Source organism: Halichoeres trimaculatus, unplaced genomic scaffold, assembly GCF_033239565.1.
Source record: "Halichoeres trimaculatus isolate MK-OKI-2021-1 unplaced genomic scaffold, fHalTri1.1 fHalTri1_scaffold_15, whole genome shotgun sequence".
NCBI classification, from domain to species: Eukaryota; Metazoa; Chordata; class Actinopteri; order Labriformes; family Labridae; genus Halichoeres; species Halichoeres trimaculatus.
This window is the reverse complement of record NW_027437193.1, coordinates 9,435,105-9,450,477: the sequence shown is the minus strand read 5'-3', so window position 1 is coordinate 9,450,477 and position 15,373 is coordinate 9,435,105. Positions and strand designations below refer to the sequence as shown.

Below are 15,373 nucleotides of genomic sequence, written 5' to 3'. Positions count from 1 at the left end.
CTCCCCCTTCTGTCTTAATAATGTCTTTTCAAAGCAGCTCTGGGGAGATTAAATGAAAAATGGAATTGAGTTGCAATCATTCAGTCACACGGAGAAAGAGTGAGGGAGTTGGGGTGAATTGTAGCATGACCTCAATATACGGGGATGTGTGCAAGTGAGTGCACACATTTATTTTCAACACTTTGCACAAAACAGCTGAGTGTGTTTTTTAAAGCATCAGAATATAGTTTAATATATAAGTTTGCTATAGCCTTAAAATATAAACTCCTCGGATACACACTTGTGTTCAGCAAATACTCATAAAAGGACCTGCATCGCACACACGTGCAAACATACACACACGTGCACACAAACCCTGCATTCATCTTTTCAACCACCTGCACTTACAATTGGCTCAAACACACACAGATGCAAACACACGCACACACAGTTACACACACAGTAAACAACATTCAGCCTTAAAATGGCAGAGACACACACATGCACACACACCTGTATTCAACTAAACCTCCACACTTAGACATAAACAGACCCATTCAGGCATCCATCCAGACTTTATCACAAACACACACACAAGACTTCAACACATTGGTATTCAGTTGTATTCTTTCAAAAAGACCCCAACACACACACACAGTGTCCGAGCCATTGACCTGTCTCTGGCAGCCCTCCACTATGATGAGCTTCTGCTGCGGAGAGGTGCGAGCGAACACTATCTCAGTGTGGTTCCTCAGCAGGTCGTCCAGGTACTCGGAGCTCATGTCCTTTAGGTCCGAGCCGTGCACCACGCAAGCTTTGGCGTCTCTGGGAAACACACACAAATGTACACACACATTCATGCACAAACACAGTCAGGAGTCTGTGATACCGGGGGGCACTTATGCAAAAGGGAGTGTTGACATTTTCCGTCTTTCTCCCCAAGTTTGTCTTTCAGTTTCCTCTCCACACACAAACAGGTGCACGCACCTCATTGGCAGGAAACATTCACTCCTTCATGCGTTCTGTCTTTTAGGAGCCGTTTGACATTTGGAAAAATATGCTTATTCACTTCTTTCGCAGAGAAGATCAATAGACTCTCAGGTCCGTCTGTTATAAATGAAACTGGTGCCTGCCATCGGATAGTTTAGCTTAGCATAGAGATTAAAGGAAGGGGAAACAGCTTGTCTGGCTTTGTCAAGAAGAATCAAGATCCAAAGATTCTAACGCTGAGTAATTTATGTGCTGTTTAAGGTTTAATCTGGGGGGAAAAAGGATAGTATGGGATGTTCTTAATTTGTGCTCTAAGACGAATGGGAGACTTGTGCAGCAGGTTGAGAATCGTATTATTCAATGTAAACAAATACATTATGTATGGCTTACAGTCCCTTGGATTAAAAGATGCATGCATTTTACCTCTTCCTATGTGGATAAAATCAGAGTTAAAGGTAGAGTCTGCAGGAATTTTCTTTTCTTGTTAGTAATCAAAACATTCAAGTAGGGCTCGTTCTCCTTGGCTCAGTGCCAGGGGCAGCGCACACCCACAGCCTCAGACAGTGACTACTTACACACCATGGACTTGTGGATGTCATAAAGCTTGTCTCAAAGTGAGGTTGACACAAAAACTGCTCCCCTGGTGGCTGGCTGTAGTATGGGTCAAAAAATCCCACTTGCCAGTCATTCCAGATGGACTGTGGTCAAACTTAAAAAAATCAACACACCTCGTAGAAATGTTTCTCACGTCCGATTGTTGTGGTGATTTGAAGATATAATTTGGCTGCCTTGTATTCAAGTCCTCCTTTTTTCTGGAAAGTTTTGTTTTTATTAGCAGTTGACAGCTGCCGTTATTGTGTATTTTTGGGGGGGATTGTAAAATATGTCAGGCGGTAGAGTCAAGAAGTGATTAGACTCTTAAAAGAAAAAACAAATTATCATTTTTGTCACCTGGCTTCCACTTGGATTCTCCAATAGTCCCTCCCTTTACTGCGCAGACCCTGGCTGCACAATTGCTACCAATGTCTGCGCCTGTGACGGGGGTATTTTGGCTTCAAAACTGTACAATGGTAAATGGCAAAGCCACGCTGTCCACTCTATATACAGTCTTTGTGTGGGAGAGACTTGAGGTTCATGCATCTGGCTTGTCGTGTTAGCACAAGCTAATCACGGCCAACTAATGTCGCTCGTTGTCCCATGCTACTCTCCAAGTGCCCAAAAGCGTGTAAAAGTCAAGCCAAGCTCCACCCTCGTTTAGGAAAAAGCTTTAGCTGTTTGGTGTTTCATTTCACTTTGGTTGTGTCTTTCTTCTTCTGTGCTACGTCCACTATCATAGCTGCTCTAATTAGCTTCTTCTAGGTAGAGGAGGCGGTTGAGGATGACACAGACACTGACACACATGCATATAGGCCTGTAGGAGACGATTCAGCTGGGCATTTTATTGCTTTAGAAAATCCTGCAGACCCTACCTTTAATTATCCTCAACACATTTGAGTTAACTTGGCACAAAGACTGAGTAAAGTTGCATTCTGTAGATTATTTTGAGTACAATGGAAAGTCTGTTTATTTCCCCTTTGAATGGTGCCACATTTGTAAGAAGCCTTCAGCAAATGAGCAGCAAAGGTGAGTTTGTGGGATGTGTATAGGAAAAATTTGCAGAAACTTCTCTGCCAATGCCAAACAGCTTACTGGTACAACTACACAATATTCTTCCCAATACAAATTTTATTCTAGACACTTCAAACAAGCTGGTTGGCAGCTGTTGTAACCCCCAGATAAATCCTGGCTGCCCTCTGTCTCCTGTTTTCAGTCTTAACACTAATCTAAGCTGACAAGCAAAGTAAGGGTGTGATCACACACAGTGTAGTCACGCCAGTTGCAAACCTGAGGAAATCGTTCCTCTGTCTTAAGGATTAATGTTTTGATTCCACAGCTGACCTGATGATACAGAGCCGGCCTTTCCTTCGAGGAAACTCAAGGTTACAGACACGTAACATTAAATTTCATCACACATTCCTCACTAATACAACTTTTTTCCTATAACATTTGCTCTTAAGTGACCTGAGAACAATCAGCGTGGCAGAGCATGACTCCAGTAAGCACAGTTTGTGGCTTAGTGATCAAATATCATAAAGACTCTTCCTCAAACTTTAGTCTCCTATATGATTATCTTGCTCAGACACGTATTGTGTCTCTGTATGCAGTGAGCATATTCAGTGTATGCTTGTCTTCTCCTTTCAAATTTATTCTTCCCAGATCTAATAAAAACTCTTGCAAAAGACATCTGGCCCTCCTGAAACTTCAATCACGGCTCCAGATTTGCATCACACACATCCGTATTTTCATTAGAGTGGAATAATTTTTGGAACACACCTGGGGTTAACTTGACTCAGAGGGACGTTGAGTCTCTCAGCAATGTCCTCCACCGTCTCGTTGCCCTCGGAGATGATGCCCACACCTTTAGCAATGGCTTTAGCTGTGATTGGGTGGTCTCCGGTCACCATGATCACCTGACCACACAAAGAAAGACTCATAAATGAACTCATTAACATTAAACTTGACTGTGTTAGAACTGTGTGTCATATGTCATAGACACAAAATGGGCTTGTTGGATCTGCAAAGAATGCTGTAATTAGAGGTCGAGGGTTCAAATCTGGCAGTGGACTCAAACATAATGTGCCAAGAGACTCATAACTCGACCAGTCTCTATTAGAATCAGAAAGACAATTTTGTTCCTGATGAGAAAGTGAAGATCACAGACTACTCACTGCCAATCATCAACCCCCCCTGAAGGATGACATTTTCATGTGACTGGTTTAAAGGAGAAGATTTTTCACCTCACTTCTTCTCAGAGTTAAGTGCTTTGTTATTGTGCACTAAAATGTTTGCAAATCACAAAATAAGTCAGTATTTTCCACACTTTGAGCTTGTTACTCAAAAATAACAGTAGCAAAAACCAAGGACTCCCATGATTAAACGCTAGCTACAGCTGCATGCAAGATCTTATGAGTAGGTTAATCCAACAATATTAACTTAATTAATTTTTGCTTTTTTTTCCAAACAAATGGAAGAAAGAAGTTTGACAGTTGTGGCCAAAAGTTTTGAAAATGGCACAAATTTGTGTTTTTCCCAGAGTTTTTCTGCCTCAGTTTTTATGTTGGTAATTTGTAAAAACTTGAGATTGTGAAAAGTGATCAGATGAATTGCAATTAACTGCAAAGCCATTCCCCACCATAAATAATGACCTTTGTAAAAAACAAAATTTGTGCCAAATTTGATCTTAAAACTTTTGGCTGCGACTGCAGATGCTGGAGAATTAAACCTGAGTGAACTGGTCTCTCTGAGTGTTTGTGAAGGTAGAACTGAGGTGTTCGAGGAAGATGCATCATTTTCTGGAAGCTTTGACAGATGATTATCTTTTGAGTAGGGCTGTCAAAATTGACGCAATAATAACTTGATACCTCTCATTTTTCTAAAAGCCACTAATTTATTCAATGCGCAATTCACCTTCTGTGTTCTGTGTCTGACCCTCGGCCCTCCCCCGTAGGTTGGGAAATCAGGAAGCCATACAGCACTGATACAACATTGTGGTTGATAAGTAGAAATGGGTGAAGACGGTGTTTTGAATGGGCAATCCAGCTCCAAAGCACTGCCAGATGGAACACTGGCCATCCAGACCGTGGCGTGCTCAAGCACGATTGCCCCTGCAGCGCCATTCCCCCACTGGAGAGTACAGCCAGCGGTCACACTACTCAAATATGGACCATTAACAGGTATCACACACAGGCATGGATAGCCTACGTTGATCTCATCAAAGTCAACACAATGGGACACAGAGAGCACTGCTACAACTTAAAGGATAAGTTCGGTTTATACAGCTTTTACATTGTTTATAGAATGAAGTAGAACAAAATACTCACCCAGAAGGCTTTCCTGATCCAAGCAGTGCTTCGGGAGATATTTAGATCCAAAATTGTGCAGCGGACGTCCGTATAATGGGATCCATCGGGGCATAGACAGCGCCGCTCCTAAAACTGCATTAATCGTCCAAAAACTCATGTTTTTTACCAATATTGACGAAGACTTTGTTCACGTTTGCCCCTCAAAGAAAGGAGTCAGCTCTCCAGAAAGTACTGCTCATGCGCGGAGGGGCAAACCTGAACAAAGTCTTTGTCAGTTCAGAGGTCATTACAGCCACACAGCGCTGTCTGGAGTGACACAGACTGCAGCAGAGGACTAACCCGGAGCGGACCATGATGGAATATTGGCGAAAAACATGAGCTTTTGGACGATTAATGCAGTTTTAGGAACGGCGCTGCCTATGCCCCGATGGATCCCATTATACGGACGCCCGCTGCACGATTTTGGATCTAAATATCTCCCCAAGCACTGGATCAGGAAAGCCTTCTGGGTGAGTATTTCGTTCTACTTCATTCTATAAACAATGTAAAAGCTGTATAAACCGAACTTATCCTTTAAGAGACTTTTTGGCTCATGTTACGTCGTTTTCCTCAGACACAGCCCTTTAACACCACGCTACAGCTCAAAATGATTGTCGAGAGGTGCGCTTGCTGTGATCATACATCATGGATCATACGCGCTGTCCGCGTGCTTGTGCTCGTGCATGAAGTGAACCACTGAAGCCCACTTCTTCAAAACATGCTGAAGCAGAGAAGTGAATCATTCTTAAGCACGATGGACACACTTGTGGTCACAAACAAGCTGGGCTTTAGGGTTGAAGCGTGCTAAAGCACAATACGGTTTGCCAGTGTGACCATGTCTTCAGATACCACTTGCTGGCCAAGCATGCAGGGGCTGCAGAGAGACACATTGTGCAAGATAATTTTTTTAAGTGTGAAGTGTCCAGGGAATAATCTTTTTTTTTTTTTCCCACCAAAAGTTCTTGTTGGACAATGCATCTGCTGTTGTGCTGCATGAGCTCTATCAGTTTCTGTTGAGCTACCTAAAAAAAGGCTGTTTAGTTTAAAAACTTGAAAATCATCCCCTTAAGGTACATTTTGGAAAAATGTGCAATCAATTTGAGATTAATTGCGAGTGAACTGTTAACAATCATTTGATTAATTAATTGACAGCCCTACTTTGAGACAAGAACAGGAGCAGAATTCTAGTAATCTTCATGTTCAGCTTGTAGCAGTGGGTGGATATACAATAAAAGCAGACGTGATGTCTGTGTATGTCTGTGTGTGTTTATGTGTTTCACACCAGCTTTAAACCCGACATGCTTCATTTAGCTGATCTGCTGTGTTTCCTGTGCTGCAGCAAATTAACCTGCTGTAACTGAGACTGTCCTTAATCTGTTGTAATCCCCTTAGGGGTCAAAGAAAAGGAGAAAATGTGTGACTTGTTCTATATTTGCATGGTTTAATGTATACATTACCAACAATTGTTCCATCTACTTTTACATTCATAGATAAAATACGCAAACATTATTACTGTTTTTGTTTTAACTCTATCCGCTCTAGTTATTAATCGGATGTTCATGAATACATTTTTTCAATGTAGCATGTTAGTCTTTCTGGAAGTTCTGTTATGACGCAAAGCTTGAAGAGAAATATGGCTTTCAGGTGGGGTTTAGTTAACAAGAGTAAGTAAGATTCATGCACAGATTCAAAGGAAAATGTAAGTGATGAGGAATTTTGACCTGAATGACATTGATTTTTCATGTTCCATGTAAGTGTAGATAAAACTGTACTTGAATATTGTACCAAACAGCTTTCAAGTGCACTCTCGAAATCCCCAACGTCATCAGTAACAACAGGAGAATGTGTACCTATAGGGAAAGAGTTCTGAATGTAGTTCAGTGTAAAGCACACGAAGACCTCTAGACGAAGGTTATAGATTGCACAGAAACATCAGAAGTACATCCATAAAAATATGGATTAAAGCAACAGACCATGGGCTCTGGTTTCATCCTGGGCTCAGCAACGAGAAAATATAAAAGATTTGCATCAGTGTTTTTATGTAAGGAAAAAATTGTAGAATTTTAGCTCAAGAAGACAAAGTACATTTTGAGCAAGTGGCAAACTAGGGGGTGGAAAACTGAAGTTGATCCAGCAATGCAAAAAAAATGAACACCTTTGATCACATTGATTGCACTGACTGAGGCTATGAGTTATACATGGTTAGGGGCGCGGCTTATTTAACTACTTTTATTGTATTCGAGTTCAGGCCTTGGACTTAAGCCAACCCTAGTCATGGTTTCAGGACTTGTGACTCGTGTTGAACTCATGGAATGAGGATTTGAACTGAGGATAGCTGTCCTGACACTATTTTTCAGTCCTGTGTTAATTTAATTAATCACAAAAATACATCAATATCATCTGCATAGAGTTGATTAAAAACAAACATTTGAACCAGGGGTGCACTGATCACAATTTCCTGGCTGATCACTGATCACCGATCTTTAAAAAGCCTGACCTGACAATTTGGGCCGATACTGATTTTTACTTTTTACTTTTTATGACTGACAGCATATACCTTCAATGTTCCAATTTTATCTTATTGGAAACTATTGAACAATACCTGTGAAACAATAAACCTTTATGTTTGAACTTAAACGACCAATAAAGTGTCCTGAGTTTTAGGTCTCAGAGCAAAAGGAAACAATGGCTGGCTGTCAGACCTTCCCGGAGGTATATATGTTCAGTTTCATATGTAAGGATGGGCTGATCACTGATGCCCCAAAATTTAGGAAATCTAATCCTAACCATCTGAAATCCAACTCCTGTATGTTTTTTTTAAATACATTTTATAATAATAGAAGTCATATTTATGTTCCTCATCTGCTCTCGGTGCCACACTCTCTACATATCTTGGCTTTTGATAAGCTTCCTTTAAAGATAGTCAAACACAATATAAATGTTACGCATTGATCGTTAGTGGTAATGAAAATGTTGCACATAACACACGTAGATTTACCACAAGCTAAATGGAACAAAGAATTCTGGATCAGTCTGATGTTTGTTAAGAGAAGTTGAAGCAGATTTCTGATTTTAAACTGCAAATTTACTCTCATCCTATCAGACATCCCATCAGTATGGCAGCCTCCTCAGCATTAACTCCTCAACCATTTTATTCACTTAAACCGCAATAAAATCTCTCCTCACTGCTCACTCCTTTTTGTTCCTAAGCCAATTACACTTTGTCTTTCAAAAATTCAATATCAAAGGAAGTGTGATAACTACTGTACCTGAAACTAAATGTGCAGAAATCTCATTTCCACATTAGCAATACTTTCCCCCCAAACGAGAACGATTCATTCCGCTCCTTATCCATTTCAATCTCGGCAGGAAGTTGTTTAACTTTCCTGCAGCTAGACTTATTACTTTTCTTGCAAAACATCTGCTTCATGTCTGTTTGTAGCTCATTATCACATGATGAAAATTCATAATAAATGTCCTAAATCTGCATTTATCAAATTAATTTTTACTCGGTTACTAAGGGAATGTGCAGAATCTGTTTCCGGCAAGTGTCAATGCTTTTCATGTCACCTTTGATTATTGTTTTTTTCTGTTCTTATAAATTTTTACACTTCTAAAAGCATGTTTTCCAATTATGGATGATTTCATAGCCTCTGACTAAATACTAGAATTGTTTGTAATGCATCCTTTACTTTGAAAGGTTTTTTTCAATGTTTACATAGAGAACACAATCAGGAGATCCTTTTAGGCAACAGAAATTAATTCATCCATTAGTCATTTATCCAATTATCACCTATCAGGCTCTTAAATCACTCATTATTTGGGCTTTGAAAAGATATCTGACATGCAAATCCCACCGTGAAAAAGCCTGACACATGAAGCCCTCGGAAAAAGCTTTTCATGAACTACAATGAAGGTTGAATCTGTGGAACCAATTACCTTGATACCAGCAGAGCGGCATTTACCCACTGCATCAGGCACAGCAGCACGCGGCGGATCAATCATGGAGATGAGACCCAGGAAGCAGAGCTGCTCTGTGGGGAAGTTTGTGTCATCGGCGTCGAAGGTGAATCCTCTGGGGAACTGCGATGGAGACAGATTTAAGTGGCAGAAGCCTGTAAAAGAAGAGGGATCAGTGAGGTTATTGTTCATAAGAGACGGAAATGTAGTGTCTCAGAGTGCGCTGACATTTTTCATGACTTGATGTCAACTGACAATTTATCTGATGCTTCAAAGGTAGACCAGTTCTTCATGAATTCCAGTCTGAAACTTGAGTTATCATAGAAATAAAAATGAAAAGTTAAATGGCAGAGTGTAACTTTTACTATTGTTCAAAGTAAAAAGAGACAAAGAGATAACATCAAGAGAGGTCTGAAGGCTCTCAAATACAGTCATTACCAAAATAAGGTAGGAGTGGTACGCAGGAGTCTTGGTGAAAGCCAAAAAAAACTGAATCGCAAGTAGCTTGACTAAACACAAAGTAAGGGTTATTAAATTAAATCTGTCAGCGACAAATTTCCCTTTTTGTTGCGCTTATCACACTTCAATGATATCAGTTTCTTCTTATTAAATTATTTAAACACTGCTGAAAAGAAATCTTGTGTTATGCATAGGGTTAAAGGAATATTTCAGGTTTTTGAAGTGGGGTTGTATGATTTACAAGCTTCTATTAACTGCTCTGGGAACAAAGGATTCGAGTCAGCTCAGCAACTGCAATGAGAAACATCACACCAACTTGGCTCAAGTCTACTGCAGACTTTTTCAGTCCCTTCTTCAACCATCAGAAAGCCTGTTCCACTTGTGGTGCACTGCAGGCTTCAGAGACACAAGAATACAACCAATCTAAATAATGAGTGATGCTAACAATACCTTCATGAGCTGCGGTTTACAGAGACCTCATGCACCCAAGGAAAAAGACAAAGAAACATGCATGCAATTTGGAGAGCAGGAAAAATCTCATATCCACATATGGCTCAATAACTAGAGCAGGGGTCTGCAACCTTTACCAAAGGAGCCATTGTGCCCCATCTCACCTGGATTAAAATCACCCTAGAGCCACAAACTCACTTTACCTTCACAGTAAGACAATACTGGGTATAAAAATTGATACATAGTTGAAATATATTGGATAATTATCCAAAAAAGAATTATTTCAAATCATAAAATTGTAAAACTACCAAAAAACAAACAAACAAACAAACAAAAAAACTTAAATTTGGTGACTTGTATTGATAATGTTGCTCAACTCATCGTTTTTTTGTTGTTTGCTAGTGTTTGCCACTTACCAATCATTAATATTAAGCTAGCACTTTGGCAGTCAAATGAATCTGTCCACATGGAATTAAAATCTGTATTTTCCTCCAGATTTGTCTTTTTGTTGATTTAGTTATCGTACCAGTGGTGGAAAACTTGAAGTTAGCTAAGAAGAAGAAGAGCGATGTCAGGCTTTATTGCAAGATGTGATGCATATTTCGTTCAACGAAATGTTGGTGATTTTATTTAGTGGCAGTGTAAGAAAAGAGAAAATTCTTTATTTTAATTTTTTAAGCTACAGGGAGCTACTGCAAAGGAGTCAAAGAGCTGTATGAGACTTCAGAGCTGAAGGTTGCAGACCCTGAACTAGGGATGGTAATTGATAAGAGTTTGTCAATACCAATGCCCTTCTTGATTCTGCTTATCGATCTGAATCTTTTTCGATTCCCTTATCAATTCCTGTTGTGAATTTTCTTGGTACAAAAAGTAGCTTTACAGGTTTTCTGTGTCAACAACATTTAATTGAGTTTATACTGTGAGTGAATAAAATCTAATTGGTCCCTGAGTCTAGATATTTATGGGCATGATTAAACAGAAACAGGTAAAAATTGCACACAATGTGATGTTAATGTACTGTGTTGTAATACATTAATAATTCAAGTAGGCCATCTAGTGTCTCAAAGTGGTTATAGCAATGGTTTAAGTTGTTAGGAAGCTGTTCATAGTTATGAAGTCAGCCATGAGCCTTTCAATTTCCTGTTAGCTTTTGATATTTTAAATTCTCAGTATTTTTTACAAAGAGTTGATGTGATATGTTTCTGTGATGAAAGTTGAAATTATATTCTGAAGCCGAAGTTATACTGATGTATGCTAACGTCTAGCATATTAATGCAGTTTCCTATATAGGTTAGCATCAAGCTTGCGCTATTTTAAAACTTCAAGCTGAAGATCCTGAATGGATAAGGGAATTGATAAGGGAATCTTTAAGCACAAAGGCTAACGATATCGATGGATTGAAACATTTTATCGATTCTCAACAGGAACTGGTTTTCGCTTCCCATCCCTACCCTGAACTAGAATCTCTCCAACATTCAGGAGTTGAATAGCGAAACCAGAGAAGCTGAAGTCAAGTGCTTCTTCAAAGCAGGTTAGATCACTATTTGTTGGCACAATTCAACAGATTAAAACAAAGAAACTCTACTGACATTGTTATGTCTGTTGGATAATCTTAGGCTTCACTTAATGCCAAACTGTTAAGAGTCACAGTATATCAGTGTCAGGCACATCTTAGATCCGGATAACTGAGCAGTGCACTGCAGGCAGATGAGCATGTCTAATATGCGCTTGCAAGTAGAGGAAAATCAAACAGGCTTTCTGATGGTAAAGTAAAGTGCATAAAAAGTTCTCAGTAGACTCAGGCTGAGATGAGTGCTTGGGTCAGAATCTATAAAAATGATTTGAATTGAGAAGAACCTATCAGTATCAAATCATGAGGATTATTTGTTTGGCTACAAGTTGCAACTTTTATTGTAAGTGTGATTACATATACCATTGCTGGTATTACCAAAGGTGTTAGAGGTCTCAGAAGTAGTTTTGTATCATTTCTGTCTTTATTGTTATTCACTTGTCATTACAGGTGTCATCACTGCTGTTGTTGCTGCTGTTTTCACTAGTGTCACTATGATTTTTTCACTGTTAATGTTATTCATGTAAGCAATGTGACACGGTGGTGGCATTAAAGCCACAGAACCTCTGTTTTAAAACAATTCACTGAACTGCATTGTTTACTACCTGCAATGATCTTTGCCTTACAGAATGCACTCAAATCATTTTTTAATATAAGGCATAAATTTTTGTCACTGCAGGTCTGGAAAACAAGTTTCATTCTCTACTTTTATTAATGTATGATCCACAGCTCTTGAAATATGTAAGTCTTGAATCCCTGTGGAGCCAAGCAAAACAAAATGCTTCTGAGGAAATGCCAGGCTCAGCCTAAAAGCAGAGAAACCTCTCTTTGTCACGAAACACCCGACACACCATCCTCATCACCCAAGGCATAAGTGAGGTTTAATAATTTACATGATTTCCGGAGCTTCACTCCAGAAAAGAAAATGGCACTACTCCAGGTTTTGCTACTAAAAAAGTGACACACACTCTAACAAAATGATGATAGCACATAATTATTACCTATGGCACTTTCTAAAAGATGCCAGGTAACTTTTTTCCCCCTGGTTGTCAAAATGATGACATTTACAAAGTGTGAATGCTAAACACTTCAGAGATATTGAAAGTTGAACTTCAGCTAATGATTTCCTTTTTACCCAAAAAACGGTCTTTCAATGGCACGGAAAAGTCATTTCCTGCACAAATATCCTGAAACTTTGGAGCAGATTCTGACCTTAAACATAATTTTTATCGGCTCATAACGTGTACATTATGTACAAGCTTTTCACTGCAGAAAACCCATACTGAAAACATTTTGTGTTGAAATTTTAATTTAGCTTCGGGTGCAGTGCAATTCTGGTTAAAACTGCAGTGCCAGAACCTGCAATAAGTGCAGTTTTATGGGGACATTTGGCTCAACAAGCCTGTTTAGAGAGGAGATAATAAAGGTGAGGGCTGTGTTGAACTGCTCCTCTTTTTCAAACAGGCTGTTTTAAGCTGGCATCAAACATACCCAGCACTCTCTCCCCCAGTCCTCCCAGCTCCATGTAGGCATTTTGGAAAGCATCCCTCCAGTTTTCATCAAGTGGCTGCTCCTGGCCGTGCATCATGATGGTACTGCACCTGTAAAGCGTTAATTAGATTGAAAAAATCAATTAGTGAAATTGGCTTAAAGCTCCCTGTGAGGAGTTTTAAGCTGATAATGAAACAGACTGAAATCCACACCAGTGTGGCTTCATGATCTCCAGATTAAAGCAAGAACAACAGGGACGACGCGGACAGCTTGAATACACAATTATCTTGAAAACCTTGAACTGCTGCTAGCGGGTAGGTGTCAGACGAGATGGTCACACAAACTGCTTGTGTGTTGGTTTTCCAAAGAAAGCAGGATGATAGTGTTGGCTAAAATGGGATGGGCAATGATTTTTGAATAATCAAAGAGCCATTATCATAAAAAAATGGAATAGTTTATGTGACGATTCCTCTGTCCTGTCTGCGGCTGATCATAGTTTCATGCAGGATGCCGGAGTTGGCACGTGTTAATTTCACAAAAAGCAGGTCGAGCGGGACAGGAAGTTGGGCACGGAAACCATCTAAAATGCACAGTGACTTTTAAAATAAAACAAACATTGTCCAAACCAGATCGTATTTAACTTGTACATGGAAACAAACTGAAATAATTAACAGAGCCACTAGAAGTAAATTGGCTGGTGGATTGATAGCCAAAACAAGAAGGAGGAGACGTTCAAATATGGATTAGGAAGTGAGGGAACTCCTACAGAAAAAACGATCTTGATTATCTTTGATTAATTTCCAAATAGTTATGAGTGAATATCGAAAAACTCTTTTGCTTGAAATGCACATACCTAGCTAAAACAGTTATTCTACATTAACGGGAAAATGTCATTGAGGAAATAAAAAAGAAGTATAGCTTTGGCCAAAGGAGGGCAACAAAATTGACTTAAACCAGAAGAACCTTACAGGAGCTTAAAGCCCTTTGCACACCAGAAGCGTATTTTGTGTGCGAATATTTCGCACGTTGTCAATTTTTTTCCCGAACCTACTGCTTTTCAAAGCAAGCTTTCCCACCAGCAATTTTCTTTCCCTGAGCGAATTTTTTCCGGACTAAGGCTGGTTTTACCAAAGTTTAACTTGCGACGAATACACATCCAACCAATCAAAACACTCATTGTGGACAAGTCACTTACCAACACATTCAACATTGATTGTGTTCGTGTTCCAGAACCTAGTTCTTTATGACAAAAGACATAAAAACTACTAAGACCATGATTACAAAGATATCGTCTGGAGGAGAATAGCTGCGGAGATTAAATATGACGCCCAAATTTTGTGCTATATCGTGCCGATTATTCGTGTCACCGTTGTTGTACAAAGACCTTTAAGTGGAGCTAAAACAAGGTGATCAAACTATGAAGTCCAGTAAAAAAAGCACCTCCTTTCAGAAGAACAACTTTTATACCACACATTTCATTAGTTTATTATCAATGTATGCTTTAATGATGCTCATAAACTTGCCTTTAAGTCTGTTTATCATCATCTTGGACCCCTGTGAACGGTGAAAACAAACCCCTCCTCTGCCCATCACTCTCAAACTCAAGCCCATTAGTTCTCCAAACAGCTACAGCCTTGTAGTTTTCTGCAAACATTGCTCCAACAGGAGTTAGCTGTGACTTCTTTGGGAATCATTTCCACGGGCAGATTAGTTAATCATATTTGGAGCTCCTGTGAGTAATAAAAGGCAGCGGGAGGGCGAATATGGGGTTGACTGAAATAAACGACAGCGTGTGTTTGTGTCATAGAGATGAAAGAGTGCGTCAAGAGTGCAACACTTGGCTCATTGATATCTAAAATAGTTCAGATACACAGAGAAGAGCTGAGTCAAGGATCCATTCAAGCATGTCAGAGCCATGATATGAGATTTGGTACTAATGAAATGAACAAATGTAATATCACCAGCTCCTAACGAGGTGCAGTTTGTTTTAGTTCTTTTTCTTATTGGATCCCAGTGAGAAAATGAATAGTTAAATGAAAAACAAGAAAACATGTTGTGCAGCCTTACTTGTGAGACACATAATCGATCCATTATTGATTCACCAACCTGTCCAAGATTCTCTCTGGTGCTCCCTTCATGACCAGAATATGACCAGAGGGATTGTCCTCTACTTCGTGGATGGAGAGCTTGAGAAAGAAAAGGGCAGAAAAGAAAGAAGGTGAAGATATAGCACAGAGGGATTGATTCTTTAAGAAGAGTTTCTGTTTCTAGTTTCTGTTAGCAAGAGAAAGCAAATCCTGCTTAGTATCACTCAACGATGAATTTCCAGTCAAAGCCAGCAATCATTTCTTGGGCGTAAACCGTGTCATTTTTTAAACACCATGGAAAAATCTTGACACTAACATGACTGAGAGCACCATCTAAGTCATATGTATTACTCATGCTGAAGGAGCATTCATTCATGCTCACAGGTATTCCTGTGGTGTTACATCTCAGCAACACCCCCTCCCCCACACAAAGCCACACACACATA

The 15,373-nt window shown here is 39.6% G+C and overlaps 1 protein-coding gene across 1 annotated transcript in view; it reads right to left on the bottom strand.

Annotated features, from left to right (window-relative positions):
* Positions 1–15,373, bottom strand: part of atp1a2a (ATPase Na+/K+ transporting subunit alpha 2a) — a 65,679-nt gene that overhangs the window by 15,720 nt on the left and 34,586 nt on the right. Inside the window, exons 13-17 of the mRNA XM_074687763.1 lie at positions 14,947–15,026; positions 12,841–12,950; positions 8,850–9,025; positions 3,343–3,479; positions 654–804 (exon numbers count right to left, since the gene is read on the bottom strand). Of these exons, the coding sequence (XP_074543864.1) occupies positions 654–804; positions 3,343–3,479; positions 8,850–9,025; positions 12,841–12,950; positions 14,947–15,026 (654 nt within the window). The remainder of the gene's footprint in view (positions 1–653; positions 805–3,342; positions 3,480–8,849; positions 9,026–12,840; positions 12,951–14,946; positions 15,027–15,373) is intronic.